This window comes from Ipomoea nil, unplaced genomic scaffold, assembly GCF_001879475.1.
Source record: "Ipomoea nil cultivar Tokyo-kokei standard unplaced genomic scaffold, Asagao_1.1 scaffold1043, whole genome shotgun sequence".
Taxonomy (NCBI): domain Eukaryota; kingdom Viridiplantae; phylum Streptophyta; class Magnoliopsida; order Solanales; family Convolvulaceae; genus Ipomoea; species Ipomoea nil.
The window spans coordinates 3,126,633-3,144,258 of NW_017617471.1; the positions used below are offsets into that span (position 1 = coordinate 3,126,633).

Here is a 17,626-nt window from a genome sequence, read left to right on the forward strand (position 1 = left end):
CAAATACAAAAAGACAGTTTTTATTTGTGCAGCCAAAAACCAGAAAGAAAAATATTTTATGATAAAATAATTCATTTTTCAGAAGTTACTTTTATGCTTTCCAAACGGAGACTAACTGTTGAACAGAGCTGTGTTGCTCTAATTCGCAAGTAATTGAATAAACAAATTAAATTAGCCTCGCCCTCTATATGTTGTAGTAATTGTTATTTGGTTTAATATTTGGAGTGATGCTACTTTAAATATGAGTCATGCTAGCTAGACCAAACAATAAAAATTATTGTTCGGCCTGACCTAATCTAAAAAAAAAAAAAAAACAGAGTAAATTTTTGTTTTGGATTAGTTAAAACATGTCAACATGTCAAGTACCTTGTGGGCGAACTGAATGGCTAAATTTATTAATAGTTTCAGTCAATTAGAAAAAATTCCCGATGTCATATATATGTATATAATGATATCGTAAATATCATTTTATACATGATAAAATTTTATTTTAATTTACCAGTGAAGTATATAAATATGATTCCCCAAGCATACCATCCTACAAAAATTTAATTTCTGAATTAAATATAATATTACTTGAATAAAACACCCTTCGTTCTGGGCAAGTGGCCTGGCGTGACCCATGGAGCAAGATAGAATCCGAAACAAGAATTAGACATTTTTGGCTTTGTTGTTTGGTTGACCATGACTTATGACTTATGAGCAAGTAGCTAGCGTGACCCTTGGAGCAAGATACAATCTTAAACCACAACCACTACAATGAGATATTATATTTATTGCTTTGTTTCCTGGCCAAGTGGCCAACAATTATCTTTGGGTAGATGAAACTCTTTATGATGTAGAGGTTAAGGTGAGAGTGATTTATTAGTCATCTTCTCAATTTGAGACAATTAATTATAAACAATTTAGTCTATGGTCAGTCTATTTTTCCTTAGGTACGTGTTTAGTTTAGATTTGTCCACAGCTTTTCAGCTATGGTTCTCACCCGATTATCAGGAGAAGACGACCGACTTCAATTGGTGTATATATGCATGGTTTGGTTGGTTGGGATAATACCACTGCCCTTAGCTTTCACTTCTTAGCTCGCTCTAACAATATTAATGGCATTGTGTTCAAGAAATGAGTTCCTGGGTGGAGGAGAAAGTGTTGTGATGTTGGTACCCCAAGAGAGTGTGAATAAGATACAAAGGATTCCATCTTTCTTGCGGGGTTCCAACAGCAATGGCGACTACGATCCAAAAGTGATTTCGCTAGGGCCATACCACCACGGCAAGCCGGAGTTGCAGCCCCTCCAGAGATTCAAGCACAAAGTCTTTGATAACTTTATTTTCGGTAGTCCCAAGGATGCTAATTTCTACAGGAAAAAAGTGTTGGAGGTAGTGGATGAGGCCAGGAGGTGTTATGTTGAAGGGGCCACAGATGAATTTGATGATTCCCAGTTTGCAGAAATGATGCTTCTGGATTCTTGTTTCCTACTGTTCTATATACTATCAACGATGCATGGTTTTAAGGATTTCTGGAACCTCACTACCGTTCAGTTGTCTGATCAGATTGGGTATTCAGGTGATTTCTTCTTACAACTTGACACTTTTTTGCTTGAAAACCAGATCCCCCTATGGATTGTTGAGTTCTTGTTTAATGCTAGATTTGGTAGCTTTAGTACTACAACCACCGGTAGGGTTTCCTGGAAATATCTGCTTGTAAATCATTGCCAAACAAGTCTTTTTGCTGAGAAGTATAGGGTGGATGAAGATAGAAGAGATCATGAAAAGCCACTTCATCTATTAGAAGCTTTCCACATGCATATGGTGGGCAAATGTGAAATGCTTTCATCCTCCAACAAATCTGCAGGTAGGTGGCAAAAACTCAGGCCAATTAGAACTAATAACACACTAATAGTGTTGCAAAAAGAGGCATTTGAGAAGTATAGTTACATATTCCGTTCAGTCATGGATCTAAAGTCAAAGGGAATTCGTTTTGGCCATAGTGATAATATTTATTCCGTGATGAGCATCAAGTTTGAGTCTTACTATGTGTTTGCAAAACTAAAGCTTCCTATTTGGTATGCTTCCTCATCGAGTAGAGTTTTTCTCAGCAACATGATAGCTTATGAGTTGTGTCCCAACAACAGGACTTGCCTGGAGGTAACTTCTTACATAAATTTCATGAAATCGCTGATTGTTTGTCCCAATGATGTGAAAGAGTTGCGAGAAAAGCGCATCATATCTAATACTCTTGGAGACGACATGGAAGTAGTGAAGTTGTTCAAAGGGCTAAACACTCATGGAATTGACAATCCCGACATTTTTTCCGAGGTGAAGCAGAAACTTCAAAAGCACTATGATAGCAGAGCAAAGACGTGGATGGCAGAATTTGTATATACTTATCTTATAAGCCCTTGGTCCATCATCGCTTTACTCTCCGCTTTTCTTCTTCTTCTCTTAACTTCTGCACAAACTTATGTTGCCTTCAATCCGAGCAAGAAAGATTGATATTGGTAGGGATCGGAATTGAATTACAAAATTTGGTATGTTGTCCATCTATATGTTGTATTATTTGTTATTTGGTTTGGTATTTAGACTTTAGAGTGATAAAAATTTGGTACAGCTGTACGTACTTATTATATATAATTTTTCTTTTTTAGTTATGTGTAATTTCTATTTTGTTTGAAATTAAAAGTGTTACATGTTTTTTTTTTTGTGTGGTGCAAGTTAAGAAGTATTAAATTTATGAACAAATTAAAGAAGTTATGTTGTGTTAATATTATATAGTTCTATAATTGTTGTTTTCATATTGCATATTTGCATGCATATATGACGTTTAACTCTCATCAATAAGTGATCATATACCTAGAGTATGTAGTGTTGAAGAGATACTGGATGGACACACATGCATATATATACACTACACCATATTTATTTATTTATTTATTTATTTATTTATTACTGATACTCTCTAAGTAGCAACTGTGAACCGTCTATTGGCGTTAAGGGACAATGTTTTCATACCCCTTTTTACTCTCAAAGAAATAATGTTTGGTATTCTTTATATACAATGGGTAAACTCTGTCTTATGACGCTAGTTAGGATCTTTGTGCTAAGTGGACTGGCTGGTAAATACATTCAAATTTATTTACTTGATTGGTTTTCCTTTTTTTAAGGATTTTTTTAGAATGACGTCAATGAAAAATACTCATTCCATTCAAAGAAAAAATGATCTATTTTGGTGGAAAATATTTCTCAAAATTTTTTAAATAATACATCAAAATATTTACATTAAAATTAAACTTTTCAAAAAAGAAAAAACATTTTACTATGTGAAACTAGATTTATGTCTAGATGAAACTCTTTATGATGTGAAGGTACTATGTGCATTTATTTGATTTGTAATTTTCACCCATGACCTACCATTTGTTTTCACATTTATGTATAGGAAACGTACAAGTCTACTCCAATAAAATTCTAATCATACGTCATGATTTTATTGGAGCAAAACAACAAAAAGAAATGAATAAAATTGCAATTCAAAATTTTTAATTTTTTTAAAATTAATCAAAGTATGTAGTAAAAACTAAACTAAAAAAGTTTTGTTAGTGTTATACTTTTACACAAATAATTCTTTGCTATTGCTCACCACTGTGTAGTTTTCCATATATGCATTAATATAATATAATGCACAGTACATGGAAGACTTGTAAAAGTAGGCCACGGGTCTTTACTCTCTTCTTTTCACCAGTCTAGCAACTATACTCCGTAATAAATTGGGCAAATTAGAGCCATCCACATCCAGTACTATATAACATTTATAAGAGAATGGCCCGGGAACAATTAACCTTGTTCCTTGTACGAAGTAAGCAATAATTTAACATTTGCATGTGTTCACTTTATTACAAGGATAAAATTTGGGAATATTGCTTCGAGATCGAGTTTCACCAACGTAGTGTAGGGACAACCTCTTAAAATGAAGGAGTTTTTTTATGCGCAATAAATAAATATCTAGATTATGTGTTCAGCTGAGTTATCATGATTTACATTTTTATCAGACTTTACCTATGCATGTTGTATTATGAATGAATGTTGGGATCTACAACGATACTTTGATATGGTGTCTATTCAGTATGCTTCGAGATCAGTGAACACAGTTGCTCATGTCTTAGCTAGGGTGGCACATTCACAACCTGATCCTATTATTTGGTCTATTTCTTTCTCGGAACATTTGTTTTAATGAAATTTGGTTATGTGGTTTTTTTTAAAAAAATGCCATTTTAAGAAAAAAAATTCAACAAAAATGAAAATATAAATATTAATTAGATTTATAACAAGCCTCTATACTCGAGATAAATGATATTTTAAACATGAGTTAATGCCATTTAAACAATTTTGTTGATGAAGGACCCAAAATGATTATGTCACAAAAATACTAGGACCAAACTGAGATTACTTAAAAAAAAAAAAAAAAAAAAGAGAATAAAAATGAATTGATACCTATAAATCTATGATAAAAAAATGAAAATTAACTCTTTTAAACATCTATTTATAATATATTAACAATTGATGTCACTCAAAAACCCTAGCTCGTCTATAGACTACGATTATCTTTGGGTAGATGAAACTCTTTATGATGTGAAGCTTAATGTGTGACCAATTAATGACTACATTTATTATTTGAATTTCCACTAGCAACCTACCGATAGTACGTTGCTATGAAAATTATAAATGTATTTACAGAGAATACAATTCCGACAACATGTCCTATGATTTTATTGAGAAAAATAAATAAATAAAATAGTTGTGGCCTACATTAACTCATTATATATAATTACAAATTATTTTAATTCCTTATGATTATTTGCCATTGTTCAGCACTCAGTAGTTTTCCGTATATGCATATTATATTAGTGCATAGTACATATATCCGCCTGGCGAAGAGGACTGACTTCAATTGGTGTATATATGCATGGTTTGGTTGGTTGGGATACCAATCATATATATCACTGCCCTTAGCTTTCACCTCTTAGCTAGCTAGCTCGCTCTAACATTATATTATATTATATTAATGGCAGTGTCTTCAAGAAATGGGATCCTGGGTGGAGAAGAAAGTGGTTTGATGTGGTACCCCAGGAGAGTATGAATAAGATACAAAGGGTTCGATCTTTCTTGCTGCTTCTCTTCTTCTTCTTTTAACTTTGGCACAGACTTATGTTGCTTTCAACCCGCGCCATTGATTCAAACTTCTTTCAACCGATCGAGAGCAGGATTATTGAATTACAAAATTTGGTATGTATGTAGTTCATATGTATGTTAATTGTATTATTTGGTTTGAAATTTAGAGTGATAATAAAAATTTGGTACGGTATGTATGTACTTATTATATGTAATTTTCATCTTTTTTTTTTGTCATGTGTAATTTCTATTTTGTTTCAAATTAAGAGTGCTACATGATTTTTTTTTTATTTTTTTTTTTGGGTGCTGTAAGTTAAGGAGTGTTATGAACAAATATAGTTGATGGATACCCAGTATTTGGACCCAGTTGGATTGCCTAGCCTCGATTGACCCACCTAAACTCGGTCAAATTACCTACTAAAATTCAAATTGACTAGCCATTATGTTTACATTATCACCCATGAAACCTATTTACTACCCTATTTATCTACCTCATCCTAACCCCCAAAATTATTGCCCCATTAATTATCTTATTTCTAATTTCTATAACCAACCCACTAATGACCAAATTAATACCCTACTAAATTGTCCAACGGACACTATTTGGTTGGCTAGCTATAAGAAGGAGAAGAAGAGCACAAGGAGGGGGAATCCATTCCTACACACTAAAAGACTACATACTATTATTTCATCTCCAAGAAGACTCCTTCACTCTCCTAAAGGAGAACTCTCTCATACACTAAGGAGACTCTAATCCCAAGCATTCTTCCTACACCACTCTTCCAAGAGAAGACTATCACATACACAAGAGAGGATCATCTACTCTGATCTACCACTCTATCACTCTCCCTTCTATCATTCTTACTACATTACAAGAAAAGCACAAGACTTTGCACCGCCCAAAAAAGCCAGTGGTTTTCACCTTTCGATTTCTACGTAAAAAATCAGTGTGTCTAAATTCTTTCAAGTCCATAGAATTGTTTGAAAGGTGAATCCACCAACCACGGTTGTGTTGAACCTCCTTGCGCCCAAAAAATCTTAAAACCAACAATAGTATATTTATGTTGTGTTAATATTGTTATATAATTTTATAATTGCTGTGATCATATTGCATGCACATATAATAACGTAACGTTTGATTCTAAAAAATAAGTGACCATACCAAGAATGTTGAAGAGATAATGGATGGACATGCGCATATATGCACTACACATTTTTTTTTTTTTTTTTTTTTTTTACTGATTACTCACTGAGGTAGCAACTGTCTGTTGGTGTTAATGGCATTTTATTTATTTATTTATTTTGGGCCTTAAATGAATAGGCCAACTATTGGGCTCCAGTTTGCTACATTGTGTATGTGTTTTAAGTAGCCTCAATAGTGGGCAAATTATTGTATGCCAAATTATCGCAAATTATGCCCTGGAAACGTGTTCACCGTGAATGGTGAACACAAGACCAAACGACGTTGTTTTTAGGTATAAAAAAAAAAATCGCGGATGTGGAGTTAACGGCGCGCGTTTGATCAAATTATGAATTTTCTGTTATGAGATTATGAATGTAATGAAAATTCATAATGTCATAACAGAAAATTCATAATCGCATAACAGAAAATTCATAATCGCATAACAGAAAATTCATAATCTCATAACAGAAAATTAATAATCGCATAAAAGAAAATTCATAATCGCATAACAGAAAATTCATAATCTCATAACTGAAAATTCATAATCTCATAACAGAAAATTCATAATCTCATAACAGAAAATTCATAATCTTATAATAGAAAATTCATAATCTCATGGTTCCAAAGTGAATGTGTAGGCATGGTTCCAAAGTGAATGTGCAGGCATGGATTCATATATAATTTATGAATGTCCGTGATTTCGGACGGGAATGTGTAGGCATGGTTCCAAAGTGAATGTGCAGGCATGAATTCATAATTTATGAATGTCCGAAATCTTTGTTCACCTAAAATTAAAGTGAAACCGCAAAATGTGAAAATGAAGAAGAAAATTCACGCAATTAATTAAGAAAAAAAAAACTAAAAAAACTAACGGTGTACTAACACCGTTGGAACCGTGTTCACCATGAATGGTGAACACGGTTCCATGGCATAACTATTGCCAAATTATGCTCTGAGCTGGTGCACATGTATCTATATCTATAATTTTTATATTGTATATTCATAATTTTTATGCTGTAGATTCATAAATTTTTAGACTTTCGGTAAGCTAAAATTATGAATCTAAAATATAAATTTTAGCTCACCGAGAATCTCGAAATTATTGATATACAGTATAGAAATGATGGATCTGTAGTATAGAAATTATGAATATAGATTCGTGGTTAGAAATTATGAATCTAAAGTATAAATTTTAGCTCACTGAGAGTCTCAAAATTATAGATATACAATATATAAATTATGAATATAGATTTGTGGCACCATACAAGGTGAGCACGTGCTCACAGCATAAGGATTGTTATTGTGTGATCAATAGTGATACTCTCGTTCTCATTAGTTATAGTTTTTTCTTTAAAAAAAATATATTTTGAAATGATGACTTCATAAACTTGAGAAAAGAATGTAGCAGTTTGTACGGGTAGTTTAGTTTGTAGATTGTGAATAAAGATGTAAGATTGAGAAATAGTAAATATTGACTTCTTGTAAACATTAAGTATTAGCCCTCTGACATAAAACACTACTGAGTTACCGTGATTTGAGAACCGTGAGAGATTTTACATTTTTTTTGTGGTCAAGAAAAGAAGGTAGAAAATTAAAGGTGAATCAATGAATCATTAATAAGAGCTTTAATTGTGTGAAATTTAAGGGCAAATAGTATATAGATTAAAAAAAATAAGAATCAAAATAATTATATTTCATCAAAAATATATTGACGAAAAAGTTTTGTAATTTAAAACTTTTCGAACGATTCAATTATTGGTTATTAGTTTTTCAATCGGTTTGATTTTTTCTAACCCTTAATACAAATAGAATAAATAATTCGTGCCTGCACAAATTTTGTACATTAATTTAGTAGAGAGTATTTAAAAGAATAAAAATAAATAATTCGTTTTTTTTTTTTTTTTCCCTTTCGGGGCAAGGAACTGGATACATATAATAATGGGAAGTTTCAGAATCTGATCTTCATGTTGTTATGACGCATGCAAATACGTCATCATGAAAACATTATCTCTTTAAAATGATTCGTCCAGTTTGGACATGTCGTATGCTCTCTTTTAGAAAAAAAAAATATTATTAGCTTTGTATCTTATAACAAAAAGTTAAACAAAGTTTTTATTTTTAAAAATTAGTTAACTTCTTCTCTCTTTTCTTTTCTTTTGTTTTATTTTTATTTTTAACTTATTACAGGGCGTTTGGTTGGAGGGGGGGAAATATGTGGGAAAGGAATTGTAATACCATGGGAGTTGAATTACTGGGAATAAAGTGAGAATTTAAATTCCAGTGTTTGGTTGACAGGAATAGAATTACTGGGAATTTCAATTCCAATGTTTGGTATACATGGGAATTGAAAGGGAATAAGTAATATAAAGTCAAAAATGTCCATTATTGTTGTTAGACATTAATTTTAAGTTAAAAAATGAAGGGGTAATTTTGACTCATCACTATCTTTTTTTTTTTAGAAATTAAAATACCAGGGGGGACATGGGATTTTAATTCCATGAAAATGAGGGAATTGCAATTCCCTCCAACCAAACTACGGAATTTAATGGCCTTTGGAATTAGGTGAGAATTAAGTGGGAAGGAAATTTAAAATCCCTCCAACCAAACACCCTGTTAGTGTTAATTGCAATTTTGGTTTTAAAATAAGAGTGACCAAATTAATCTCTAAATTACAAAAGGAAAAATTGTAAAAAATGCTCCTCTAAAAAATATGTCAATTATCAATGTCACCCCTGAATTATGAGTGGTGTAAATGTTGCCCCTCAATTATTAAAACGGTGCATATATAGGCCCCCGTAACGGACATGTGGTTCCCCGTACATTAGTGTACAACACCATTAAGTCGAAGTAAATATGTAATTTAGTTGTTTTTTCCTTCCATCGATTCGAAGTACCAGCAATTGACAGTGGTGGGGAGGGGCTATATGTGTATCATTTTGATAATTAAGGGGCAACATTTACACCATTCATAATTCAGGGGTGACATTAATAATTGACATATTATAAAGAAACATTTTTTACAATTTTCCCATGTAATAAAGATATGTCAATGTCATCTGTAATTAAGTAATTATGCATTAATGTGTAATTTTGACTATACTCCTTGTCACATCAGTCTTTAGTTTCCCTTTAAAATTTGTATATGTTTTAATTGTCACAACCCTATAATTAGGGGATAAATTGGTTAGATATAAGTAGATTGATTGACTTTGATATAATGGAAGTGTCCAATTTCCAGTTCCCAACTACGCCTACCACGGTGCCCATTCAGGCATTCACTATAAAACTCACCTATATATATATCTGTCTATATCTATCTGATTATTATTCAGTAAAAAGCAAAACACACACAAATTGGGAGAATGGCACAACTTTTTGTGAAGCAGGCAAAACAATATTCTGAGGGAAGGCCATCATACCCACAAGAGCTTTTCCATTTCATTGCCTCTAAAACTCCATCTCATGATCTTGCCTGGGATGTCGGCACTGGTAGCGGCCAAGCTGCCAAATCAGTATGTCCTTTCTGGTCTGAACTTAAAATTTTATGATTAGTTAATCAATTATCTAAGATATTGGGATAGGTGAATTTGAAATTTTATAATTACTGAACCAATTATTTAACCAGCTCAGTTGGATTGACCATGTGTTGTCATATGATCTAGACTTTTATATATATTTAAGGTTGAATTTTATTTTATATAGCTAGCAGCTATATACAAGAATATGGTTGCCACGGACACGAGCCAGCAGCAACTGGAGTACGCAGCGAAGCTTCCCAACGTCCGATACGAACGCACCCCTCCCAAGATGTCGACGGCGGAGCTGGAAGCCTTAGTGGGAAAGGAATCGACGTTCGATCTGGTGACCGTAGCGCAAGCCATGCACTGGTTCGATCTGCCGGCGTTTTACCAGCAGGCGAGACGGGTGCTGAAGAAGCCCGACGGGGTAATCGCCGCGTGGTGCTACACGCTGGCCCAAGTCAACGAAGGCGTGGACGCCTTGCTGCACAAGCTCTACTTCGTGGATCTTGATCCCTACTGGGAATCGCCGAAGAAGCTGGTGGACGATGAGTACAAGAGCATCGAGTTCCCGTTCGAGGCGGTGGAAGGGTGCGCGGGTACTGGGCCGGTGGAGTTCACGGCGGAGCGAGTGATGGATTTGGAAGGGTATTTGACGTGGTTGAGGTCGTGGTCGGCGTACCAGACGGCGAAGCATAAGGGTGTGGAGGTGTTGGGCGAGGATGTTGTCGGGAGATTCAGGGATGCTTGGAATGAAGATGGGGGTGGCCAGAAACGTGTCACTTTCCCTGTTTTTCTGAGGATTGGAAAGGTTGGGAATGTGGACATGAATTCCTGATTTATGTCTTCTCCACAAAAAGCAAAATTCTCTGTGTTTGTTCCTATATCTTGATCTCATAGGATTGATAGATTATCAGAAGCATGACATGTTAAACCTATAAAATAAAAGATATGAATAAGTATTAGACTCAAGATTTCTAATAATGAATTTGAGACATATTTGATTTTTTTTTTTTTTTGGTGATGAGGAGAGCTCACAGTCATTACTCAAGGATGTGGTCATAGGGACATGATATAAATTCAGTTTTGTGACTTTAGTCTATAAAAAAACTGCAAGAAGATAAACCAGTGCAACATAAAAGTTGTCTATAACTGACTGAGTGAAGTTAAGAAAATCAATAGGTCACTCCATTCGAAATCAAACTTAAAAATTTGTTACCCACTTTAGTATTTTGCTTGAGCATGTGAACCAATCCTGTGAGTGATGTGATTGCAGCAAACTAGAGGAAACATTTTTTAAGGATAATACGGAGTATATGCATGTTTTCATGATGTTGACGTACTTGCATGCGTGATAATAAAAAAGTATAGCCACTTAAAGAGAAGTAGACAAATTGAAATAGTTTTGACCATGACATGTGTTGAATAATGGTTTATCCACTTAAATAGAAGTTGACAAAATTAAAGAATGGTGGATAAATAGATAATGCTGTGTGTTTGCTATATATTTACATGGCTAGCTTTGAAGTTTAATTGATCTCCATTCTCCAAGTGCATTATATAGCTCATTAGCTCTATAGGTTCAAGGATATGATATGATGATATATGAACATAAATGATGAATAAGTACATGTTTGGTTTCCATGCAATATAATCACACAATATAATTTTAAGAATGGTACAATGCTAAAGTGCTAATTGATATCATGCAGATTTGCATAAGGTACAATTCTACATACTATATATACATTATATTGTATTGAGAATTATTGATACACGTGTCCACACAATGTACTCAATACAATTTGACATACTATGAATGTATTGGATGGAGGCATGTTGAAGGACCAAGTTTAGTACGTACCATGAGATAGGTAGAAAGATTGTTGAGCGGAGGTCTAAAGGACCAATCTAGCACTTTGTCTATCTAAAATTATGTTACATGGTGGTATAAGAAAATATAGGTATGTTTTCACTATTATCTATAGCTTTTGGCATTATGATAAGCGTTTATTGATTTTAACTGCAGAATTATGGTTTTACCCATACCAATGCTCACCTTAATTAGACTTTTCCTAACACAACATAAACACAATGTTCATAAATTTAATAGCTCATCATACAAAAAAAAAAAAAAAAAAAAAAAGTGTCAATCCTTTCTAATCCTTTTCTTATTCAAATCCTTTCCGATGCTACCCTCTTTAGAAAGAAGTTTCAATCAATTGTGTTGATTGAAGGCAGCATAGGTTTGTGCAGAAGTTCAAATAAGAAGAACACAAGCAGCAAATAGAGCTATAATACTCCAAGGGCTTTTGAGATAAGTGTAGAGGAGTTCAGCCATCCACGTCTTTGCTTTGCTATCGTAGTGCTCTTGAATTTTCAACTTCACATCCCTGAAAATGACAAAATGTAGGAATTGTCAACTCCATATGTCTTCAGCCCTTTGAATAGCTGCACCACTTCCATGTCATCTCCAAGCGTGGTCTGTATGATGCGCTTTTCTCGCAACTCTTTCACATCTTCAGGACAGACAATCAATGATTTCATAAAGTTAACATAAGAAATGACCTCTAATTGTGTGCATCGATTGGAACACATCTCGTAAGCTATCATGTTGGAGAAGAAAACATTGGTGAGTGTGGTGGCACACCAAATAGGAAGTTTTAGTTTTCCATACATGTAGTTAGACTCAAACTGTATGCTCATCACAGAATAAATATTATCACTAGGAGCAAAATGAATACCCTTTGATTTCAGATCCATGACCGAACGAAATACGTAACCAAAATTTTCAAATGTCTCTTTTTGCAACGTTATTGTGCCTTGTTTTTTAGTGGGCATGATTTTGGACCACCAACCTAGAGTGGGTGGATCGGAGGGCAAAACCATTTGGGTGGTGTGAGATTTGCAGACCATCTGCATATGGAAAGCTTCCAATATATGAAGCGGTTTGCCATGTCGTTCCTCATCCTCCTTATAATCCACCACCCCAAAAAGATTTCTTTGGCAATACTTTACAAGTAGTTGATTCAATTCCATGAAATCCCAATGGTATTACCATATCTGGCAGTAAACAAGAAGTCAACAATCCAGAGGGGAACCTGGTTTTCAAACAAAAAGGTGTCATGTTGCATGAAGAAACAACCTGAATACCCAATATGCTCAAACATATAGGCACGGCAATACTTGAAGACATTATAAATAACATTCCCCCCTCCTGAATCCTGATAGGAGAAAATATAATAGGAAGCAAGCATCAAGAATCATCATTTCAACAAATTCAGAATCACCAAATTCATCTGTCGACCCACCGGCATAACACCTCCGGGCTGCATCCACCACCTCTAGCACCTTGTTTCTATAGAAATTAAGGTCCCAGTCGCCGCCGGAAATGAACTCCTCCAAGACTTTGTGTTTGAATCCCTCAAGAAGCTGCAGCTCCGGCTTGCCGTGGTGGTATGGCCCTAGAGAAACCACTTTAGGATCGTAGTCGTTGTTGCTGTTGCCGTTCTGGGAACGCAAGAAAGATGGAATTCTTTGTATCTTTTTTACACTCTGCTCGGGTACCATCATCATAGGACTGCCTTCTTCTCTCCCCCCTACACCTACCTTGATCTCAATCCTGTTAGACGATGCCATTAATGTTAGAGGAAGAGAAATGGCAGTGTTCAATTCGGAGTGTCATTCAGATCTTAAAGAAGTAAACCAAATATAGACCAATTATATTAAGTCCTCTTCTCCAACATAATTCCAACGACTAATTTGACTAATTGCTCTTCAATTCTGCCGGCCCAGCAATAGTCATTGCGCTGTTTTGTTTTTGACCAACTTAAATTCAGAAGGTTGGGATTCCGAACTAGTGATCTTATAATTACAAGTTTGTATGACAAGTGTTACCCTCTTATCCTATCTTTGTAAATTCATTTTTAGTGCTACAAGTTAGAGGTGAGCAAGAATCTTTCAAATTCACTCTTATCTTATTTGCATCCACTCAAAGTGGGTGGAATGAAAATTCATTTAGTATATGTTTGAAAACCTGAAAAATGATATCTAAAAAATGACAAATTTTTTTAATAAATATTTTAATTTTTTAGTGTTTGGCCAAAAATTAGAAAACTTTTTTTTTTTTTGTTTAGTTTAAAGTTAAAAAATTACATTTTTTATATTTTATTCATTTTCTTGTAAATGAATATATTATTTATAATAATAATAATAATAATATGTTGTGATGGTGGTGTTGGTGTTGGTGTTAGATTTTGCTTTTAAAAAGAACATGTAAGTAAAAGTGTTGTGATGCCATCATCTGTTTATCTGTAATCTATTTATTACCGATAAATAATAAAGCTTAGATGGATGATTTTGCTAAACTCAAGTGCTTCATTGGAACTTCATCAATAGTTGTTGAAGTTATTTGATTTTTCTTTTTCAAAGTAAAATTTAAAAAAAAAAATAGAAAAGAACTTCAACTTTCTAATGGTCAAAATAAATAATATGCTAGACCCACCCACCATGACTGCAAAGCGATGGAAAAAGCAAAACCAATCACGCAAGTAGCAAATAGACACTCCCCCAGTCTTATACATGCTTAAAAAGTGAGACTTTCCCTGTACATCCCCGCGCCTCTGGGAGAAATATACAGAGGAATTGAAGAAAATGGCAGATTTGTTCTTGAAGCAAGGAAAGCAGTACTCTGAGGGAAGACCCACCTACCCACAACAACTATTCGATTTCATAGCCTCAAAAACACCCCGCCATGACCTCGTCTGGGATGTCGGCACCGGCACCGGTCAGGCTGCCATGTCTGTAAGTCTTGCCTAGCTTCATACTTATTTCATACTTTTTATCTGCATCTGCAGTTCCCAAAATCCTATCTCTTCCACTCTTTCTTGAATAGTTAAGATCATATATGAGCATTCAAATCATTCCCTTAGCAATCAGATCCAAAATTTTCAATTGGTGGCTAAGAGATCGTTGGACGGATGCCTTAAGGGTCAAGTCGGGCCAAGTCCTGCACCTGTCTCTCGAAAAAGTCATAACTGTTTATAAAGAAATACAGTTCCGTCTTTGCTATTAGTTATAGTTTTTGGTATAGTACGTGATAAACGTTTTATCCTAATAAGTGATTAAGAGGCAGGTCACGCCTTCGTGTTTTATTTAGAACAAAAACTACCAATTATAGCTTTTTAAGCACTTGATTGTAACGAAATTGTTTTTGAAGTTAGGTGAGAAGTACAAGAATGTGGTCGGGACAGACACAAGCCCAAACCAACTCCAGTTTGCACCAAACCTCCCTAATGTCCGCTACGTCTGCACTTCTCCCAACATGACACTAGCCGAGCTAGAAGCCAACGTAGGAGCAGAATCCAGTGCCGATTTGGTGACCATTGCTCAAGCCCTGCACTGGTTTGATCTCCCAACTTTCTACCACCAAGTGAAATGGATACTCAAGAAACCGGCCGGAGTTATCGCCGCCTGGTGCTACTATTTGCCAGAGGTGAGCAGTTCAGTGGACTCAGTTTTCCTGAGATATTACACTGCCTCTGGTCCCTTCTGGGATCCTGCAAGAAAGTTGGTTGATGAGAAGTACAGGACCATTGATTTCCCGTTTGATCCAGTGGAGGGATGTGAACACAATGGGCCGTTTGAATTCAAGGCAGAGAGATTGATGGAGTTGGAGGGCTATTTCACGTATCTAAGATCATCTTCTGCTTACCAGACTGCAAAACACAAGGGTGTAGAGCTTCTGGGCAGTGATGTGATTGAAGATTTCACTCGAGCTTGGAATGAAGATGGCAAAACCCAGAAGATTGTTGCTTTTCCTATTTACCTCAGGATTGGGAAAGTTGGGAATTTAGATTGAAACCACTTCCCTTGTCTGGTAAGACAAGAATATGTGTTATTAAAATTACTCTTCTCAGCTAAATTTTAGAGTGAAAGAATAAGCATCTTGTTTAGAAAAAAAAGACTGTATCTTTAGCATCTTGTTTATTAAAAAAAAAAAAAAAAAGATAGAAAAAGACTGTATCTTTAATTGGTGGGAATAAAGTCATAAACTGAAAAAGGCATTAATGGCTGTAAAAGTCTTAGGAAAAGCAAAAACAAACACGCAACATAACGGAGAAAATCGACACTCCGATCCCCAGTCGTGCTTAACAAGCTAAGGGACTATAAATAAAACTATATATAAAAGGGAACCATTCTCCATAGATTTCCACACATCGCAGAGATACAGATCAGATCAGATCAGATCAGATAAAGAAAAATGGCAGATTTGTTCCTAAAGCAAGGGAAGCAATACTCTGAGGGAAGACCCACCTACCCACACCAACTCTTTGATTTCATAGCCTCAAAAACACCTTGCCATGACCTTGTCTGGGATGTTGGCACCGGCAGTGGTCAGGCTGCAGTGTCTGTAAGTCTTTCCTTCATTCATATTTCCACTCATTTTCTTCAATAATTACGTCAAAAGTTAGAGATAGTTAGTAACGAAAACCCAATTTTATTTTCTTATACTGTCTCATTTTCAAGAAATAGGATGTTGGACTATTTGGCCCTTCAGGTCTCTATCCAACAATCCCTTAGCCACCTGGTGCTGGACTTGATCCTTCACGGTCCTCCTACCAATCGAGCTTTAAGACGATTCACTTAGCAAAAAGACCCAAAATTAGCTAGGCAGATCAGATCGAGTAGTTTAAGTCAACTGGTTGTGTGTTTAATTTTGTTTTGTAGTTAGGTGAGAAGTACAAGAATGTGGTGGGCACAGACACAAGCCCAAATCAACTCCAGTTTGCACCAAACCTGCCTAATGTCCGCTTCGTCTGTACTCCTCCCAACATGACACTAGCCGAGCTAGAAGCCAACGTAGGAGCAGAATCAAGTGTTGATTTGGTGACAATTGCTCAAGCCCTGCACTGGTTTCATCTCCCAACTTTCTACCAGCAAGTGAAATGGGTACTCAAGAAACCGGACGGAGTTATCGCAGCCTGGTGCTACGATTTCCCAGAGGTGAGCAGTTCAGTAGACTCCATTTACCAGCGTTATTACACTACAAACCAGCACTTTTGGGAGCCTGGAAGAAAGCTGGTTGACCAGAAGTACAGGACCATTGATTTCCCGTTTGATCCAGTTGATGGATGTGAGCACAATGGGCCCTATGAATTCAAGGCACAGAAATTGATGGAGTTGGAGAGCTATTTCGCATACATAAGGTCGTCTTCCGGATACCAGACTGCAAAAAACAAGGGTGTAGAGATTCTGAGCAGTGATCTGGTTCAAGATTTCACTCGAGCTTGGAATGAAGATGGCAAAACCCAGAAGATTGTTGCATTTCCTATTTATCTTAGGATTGGGAAAGTTGGGATTTTAGATTGAAATTAAAGGTTTTTGATCGATATGATCCAATTGTTTTCCTTTCATTTTGGCTTTGAATGCTCACATTCATCCTAATTAAATTTTTATTATTCAGCAATGTAATGTAATGTGACAAACTTAGGTGAGACGTCACTGGAAGGATATAATAATTAATAATAATAATAAATTTATTATCAATTTCAATTTGCATAAACTTTTTATTGAGAAATATTTGATTATATTATATTTATTTCAACCTACAAAACCTCACATGCATATTCAATGTGTTCTAATTGGCTGACTGTCAGATAATAAAGAATCCTTTAATTTGATAGCCAGCCAGTTAGGCAATTATAATGTATTATATAGTATACATTTTATCATAATATGACTCTTTTATTGAAACGTAGTCT

General features: G+C 35.1%; 3 protein-coding genes and 1 pseudogene across 5 annotated transcripts; 3 read left to right on the plus strand and 1 right to left on the minus strand.

The window, feature by feature from the left end:
* The first annotated feature begins 920 nt into the window (after positions 1–920).
* LOC109182223 (UPF0481 protein At3g47200-like) lies at positions 921–2,654 on the plus strand. The gene has a single exon (XM_019332330.1). It carries the CDS (start codon positions 1,101–1,103, stop codon positions 2,490–2,492), a length of 1,392 nt encoding a protein of 463 aa, XP_019187875.1. The 5' UTR covers positions 921–1,100; the 3' UTR covers positions 2,493–2,654.
* A 6,999-nt stretch (positions 2,655–9,653) lies between these two features.
* On the plus strand, positions 9,654–10,846 carry LOC109182224 (putative methyltransferase DDB_G0268948). The gene is made up of 2 exons (XM_019332331.1): positions 9,654–9,857; positions 10,048–10,846. The coding sequence occupies exons 1-2, from the start codon at positions 9,708–9,710 to the stop codon at positions 10,699–10,701; spliced, it is 804 nt and encodes a 267-aa protein (XP_019187876.1). The 5' UTR covers positions 9,654–9,707; the 3' UTR covers positions 10,702–10,846.
* A 1,154-nt stretch (positions 10,847–12,000) lies between these two features.
* LOC109181140 lies at positions 12,001–13,606 on the minus strand (annotated as a pseudogene).
* Positions 13,607–14,412: 806 nt separating this feature from the next.
* Positions 14,413–17,283, plus strand: LOC109182063 (putative methyltransferase DDB_G0268948). 3 transcript variants are annotated; one of them, XM_019332091.1, is made up of 3 exons: positions 14,413–14,558; positions 16,168–16,275; positions 16,593–17,283. In XM_019332091.1, exons 1-3 carry the CDS (start codon positions 14,517–14,519, stop codon positions 17,232–17,234), a joined length of 792 nt encoding a protein of 263 aa, XP_019187636.1. In that variant the 5' UTR covers positions 14,413–14,516; the 3' UTR covers positions 17,235–17,283. The 3 variants fall into 3 exon arrangements, with proteins under 3 accessions (XP_019187636.1, XP_019187635.1, XP_019187634.1); XM_019332090.1 differs by lacking the exon at positions 16,168–16,275 and having other exon boundaries at positions 14,423–14,666; XM_019332089.1 differs by lacking the exons at positions 16,168–16,275; positions 16,593–17,283 and adding an exon at positions 15,082–15,826 and having other exon boundaries at positions 14,440–14,666.
* Positions 17,284–17,626: the final 343 nt, after the last annotated feature.

What these genes read in the sequence shown, in the direction of transcription:
- LOC109182223 (XM_019332330.1), top strand. Translation starts at nt 1,101, where the DNA reads ATGGCATTGTGTTCAAGAAATGAGTTCCTGGGTGGAGGAGAAAGTGTT.
- LOC109182224 (XM_019332331.1), top strand. Translation starts at nt 9,708, where the DNA reads ATGGCACAACTTTTTGTGAAGCAGGCAAAACAATATTCTGAGGGAAGG. An exon ending in GCGGCCAAGCTGCCAAATCA is followed by an intron (nt 9,858 to 10,047) that starts GTATGTCCTTTC and finishes TATTTTATATAG; the next exon opens with CTAGCAGCTATATACAAGAA.
- LOC109182063 (XM_019332091.1), top strand. Translation starts at nt 14,517, where the DNA reads ATGGCAGATTTGTTCTTGAAGCAAGGAAAGCAGTACTCTGAG. An exon ending in AAGGAAAGCAGTACTCTGAG is followed by an intron (nt 14,559 to 16,167) that starts GGAAGACCCACC and finishes CAATACTCTGAG; the next exon opens with GGAAGACCCACCTACCCACA. An exon ending in GTGGTCAGGCTGCAGTGTCT is followed by an intron (nt 16,276 to 16,592) that starts GTAAGTCTTTCC and finishes TTTGTTTTGTAG; the next exon opens with TTAGGTGAGAAGTACAAGAA.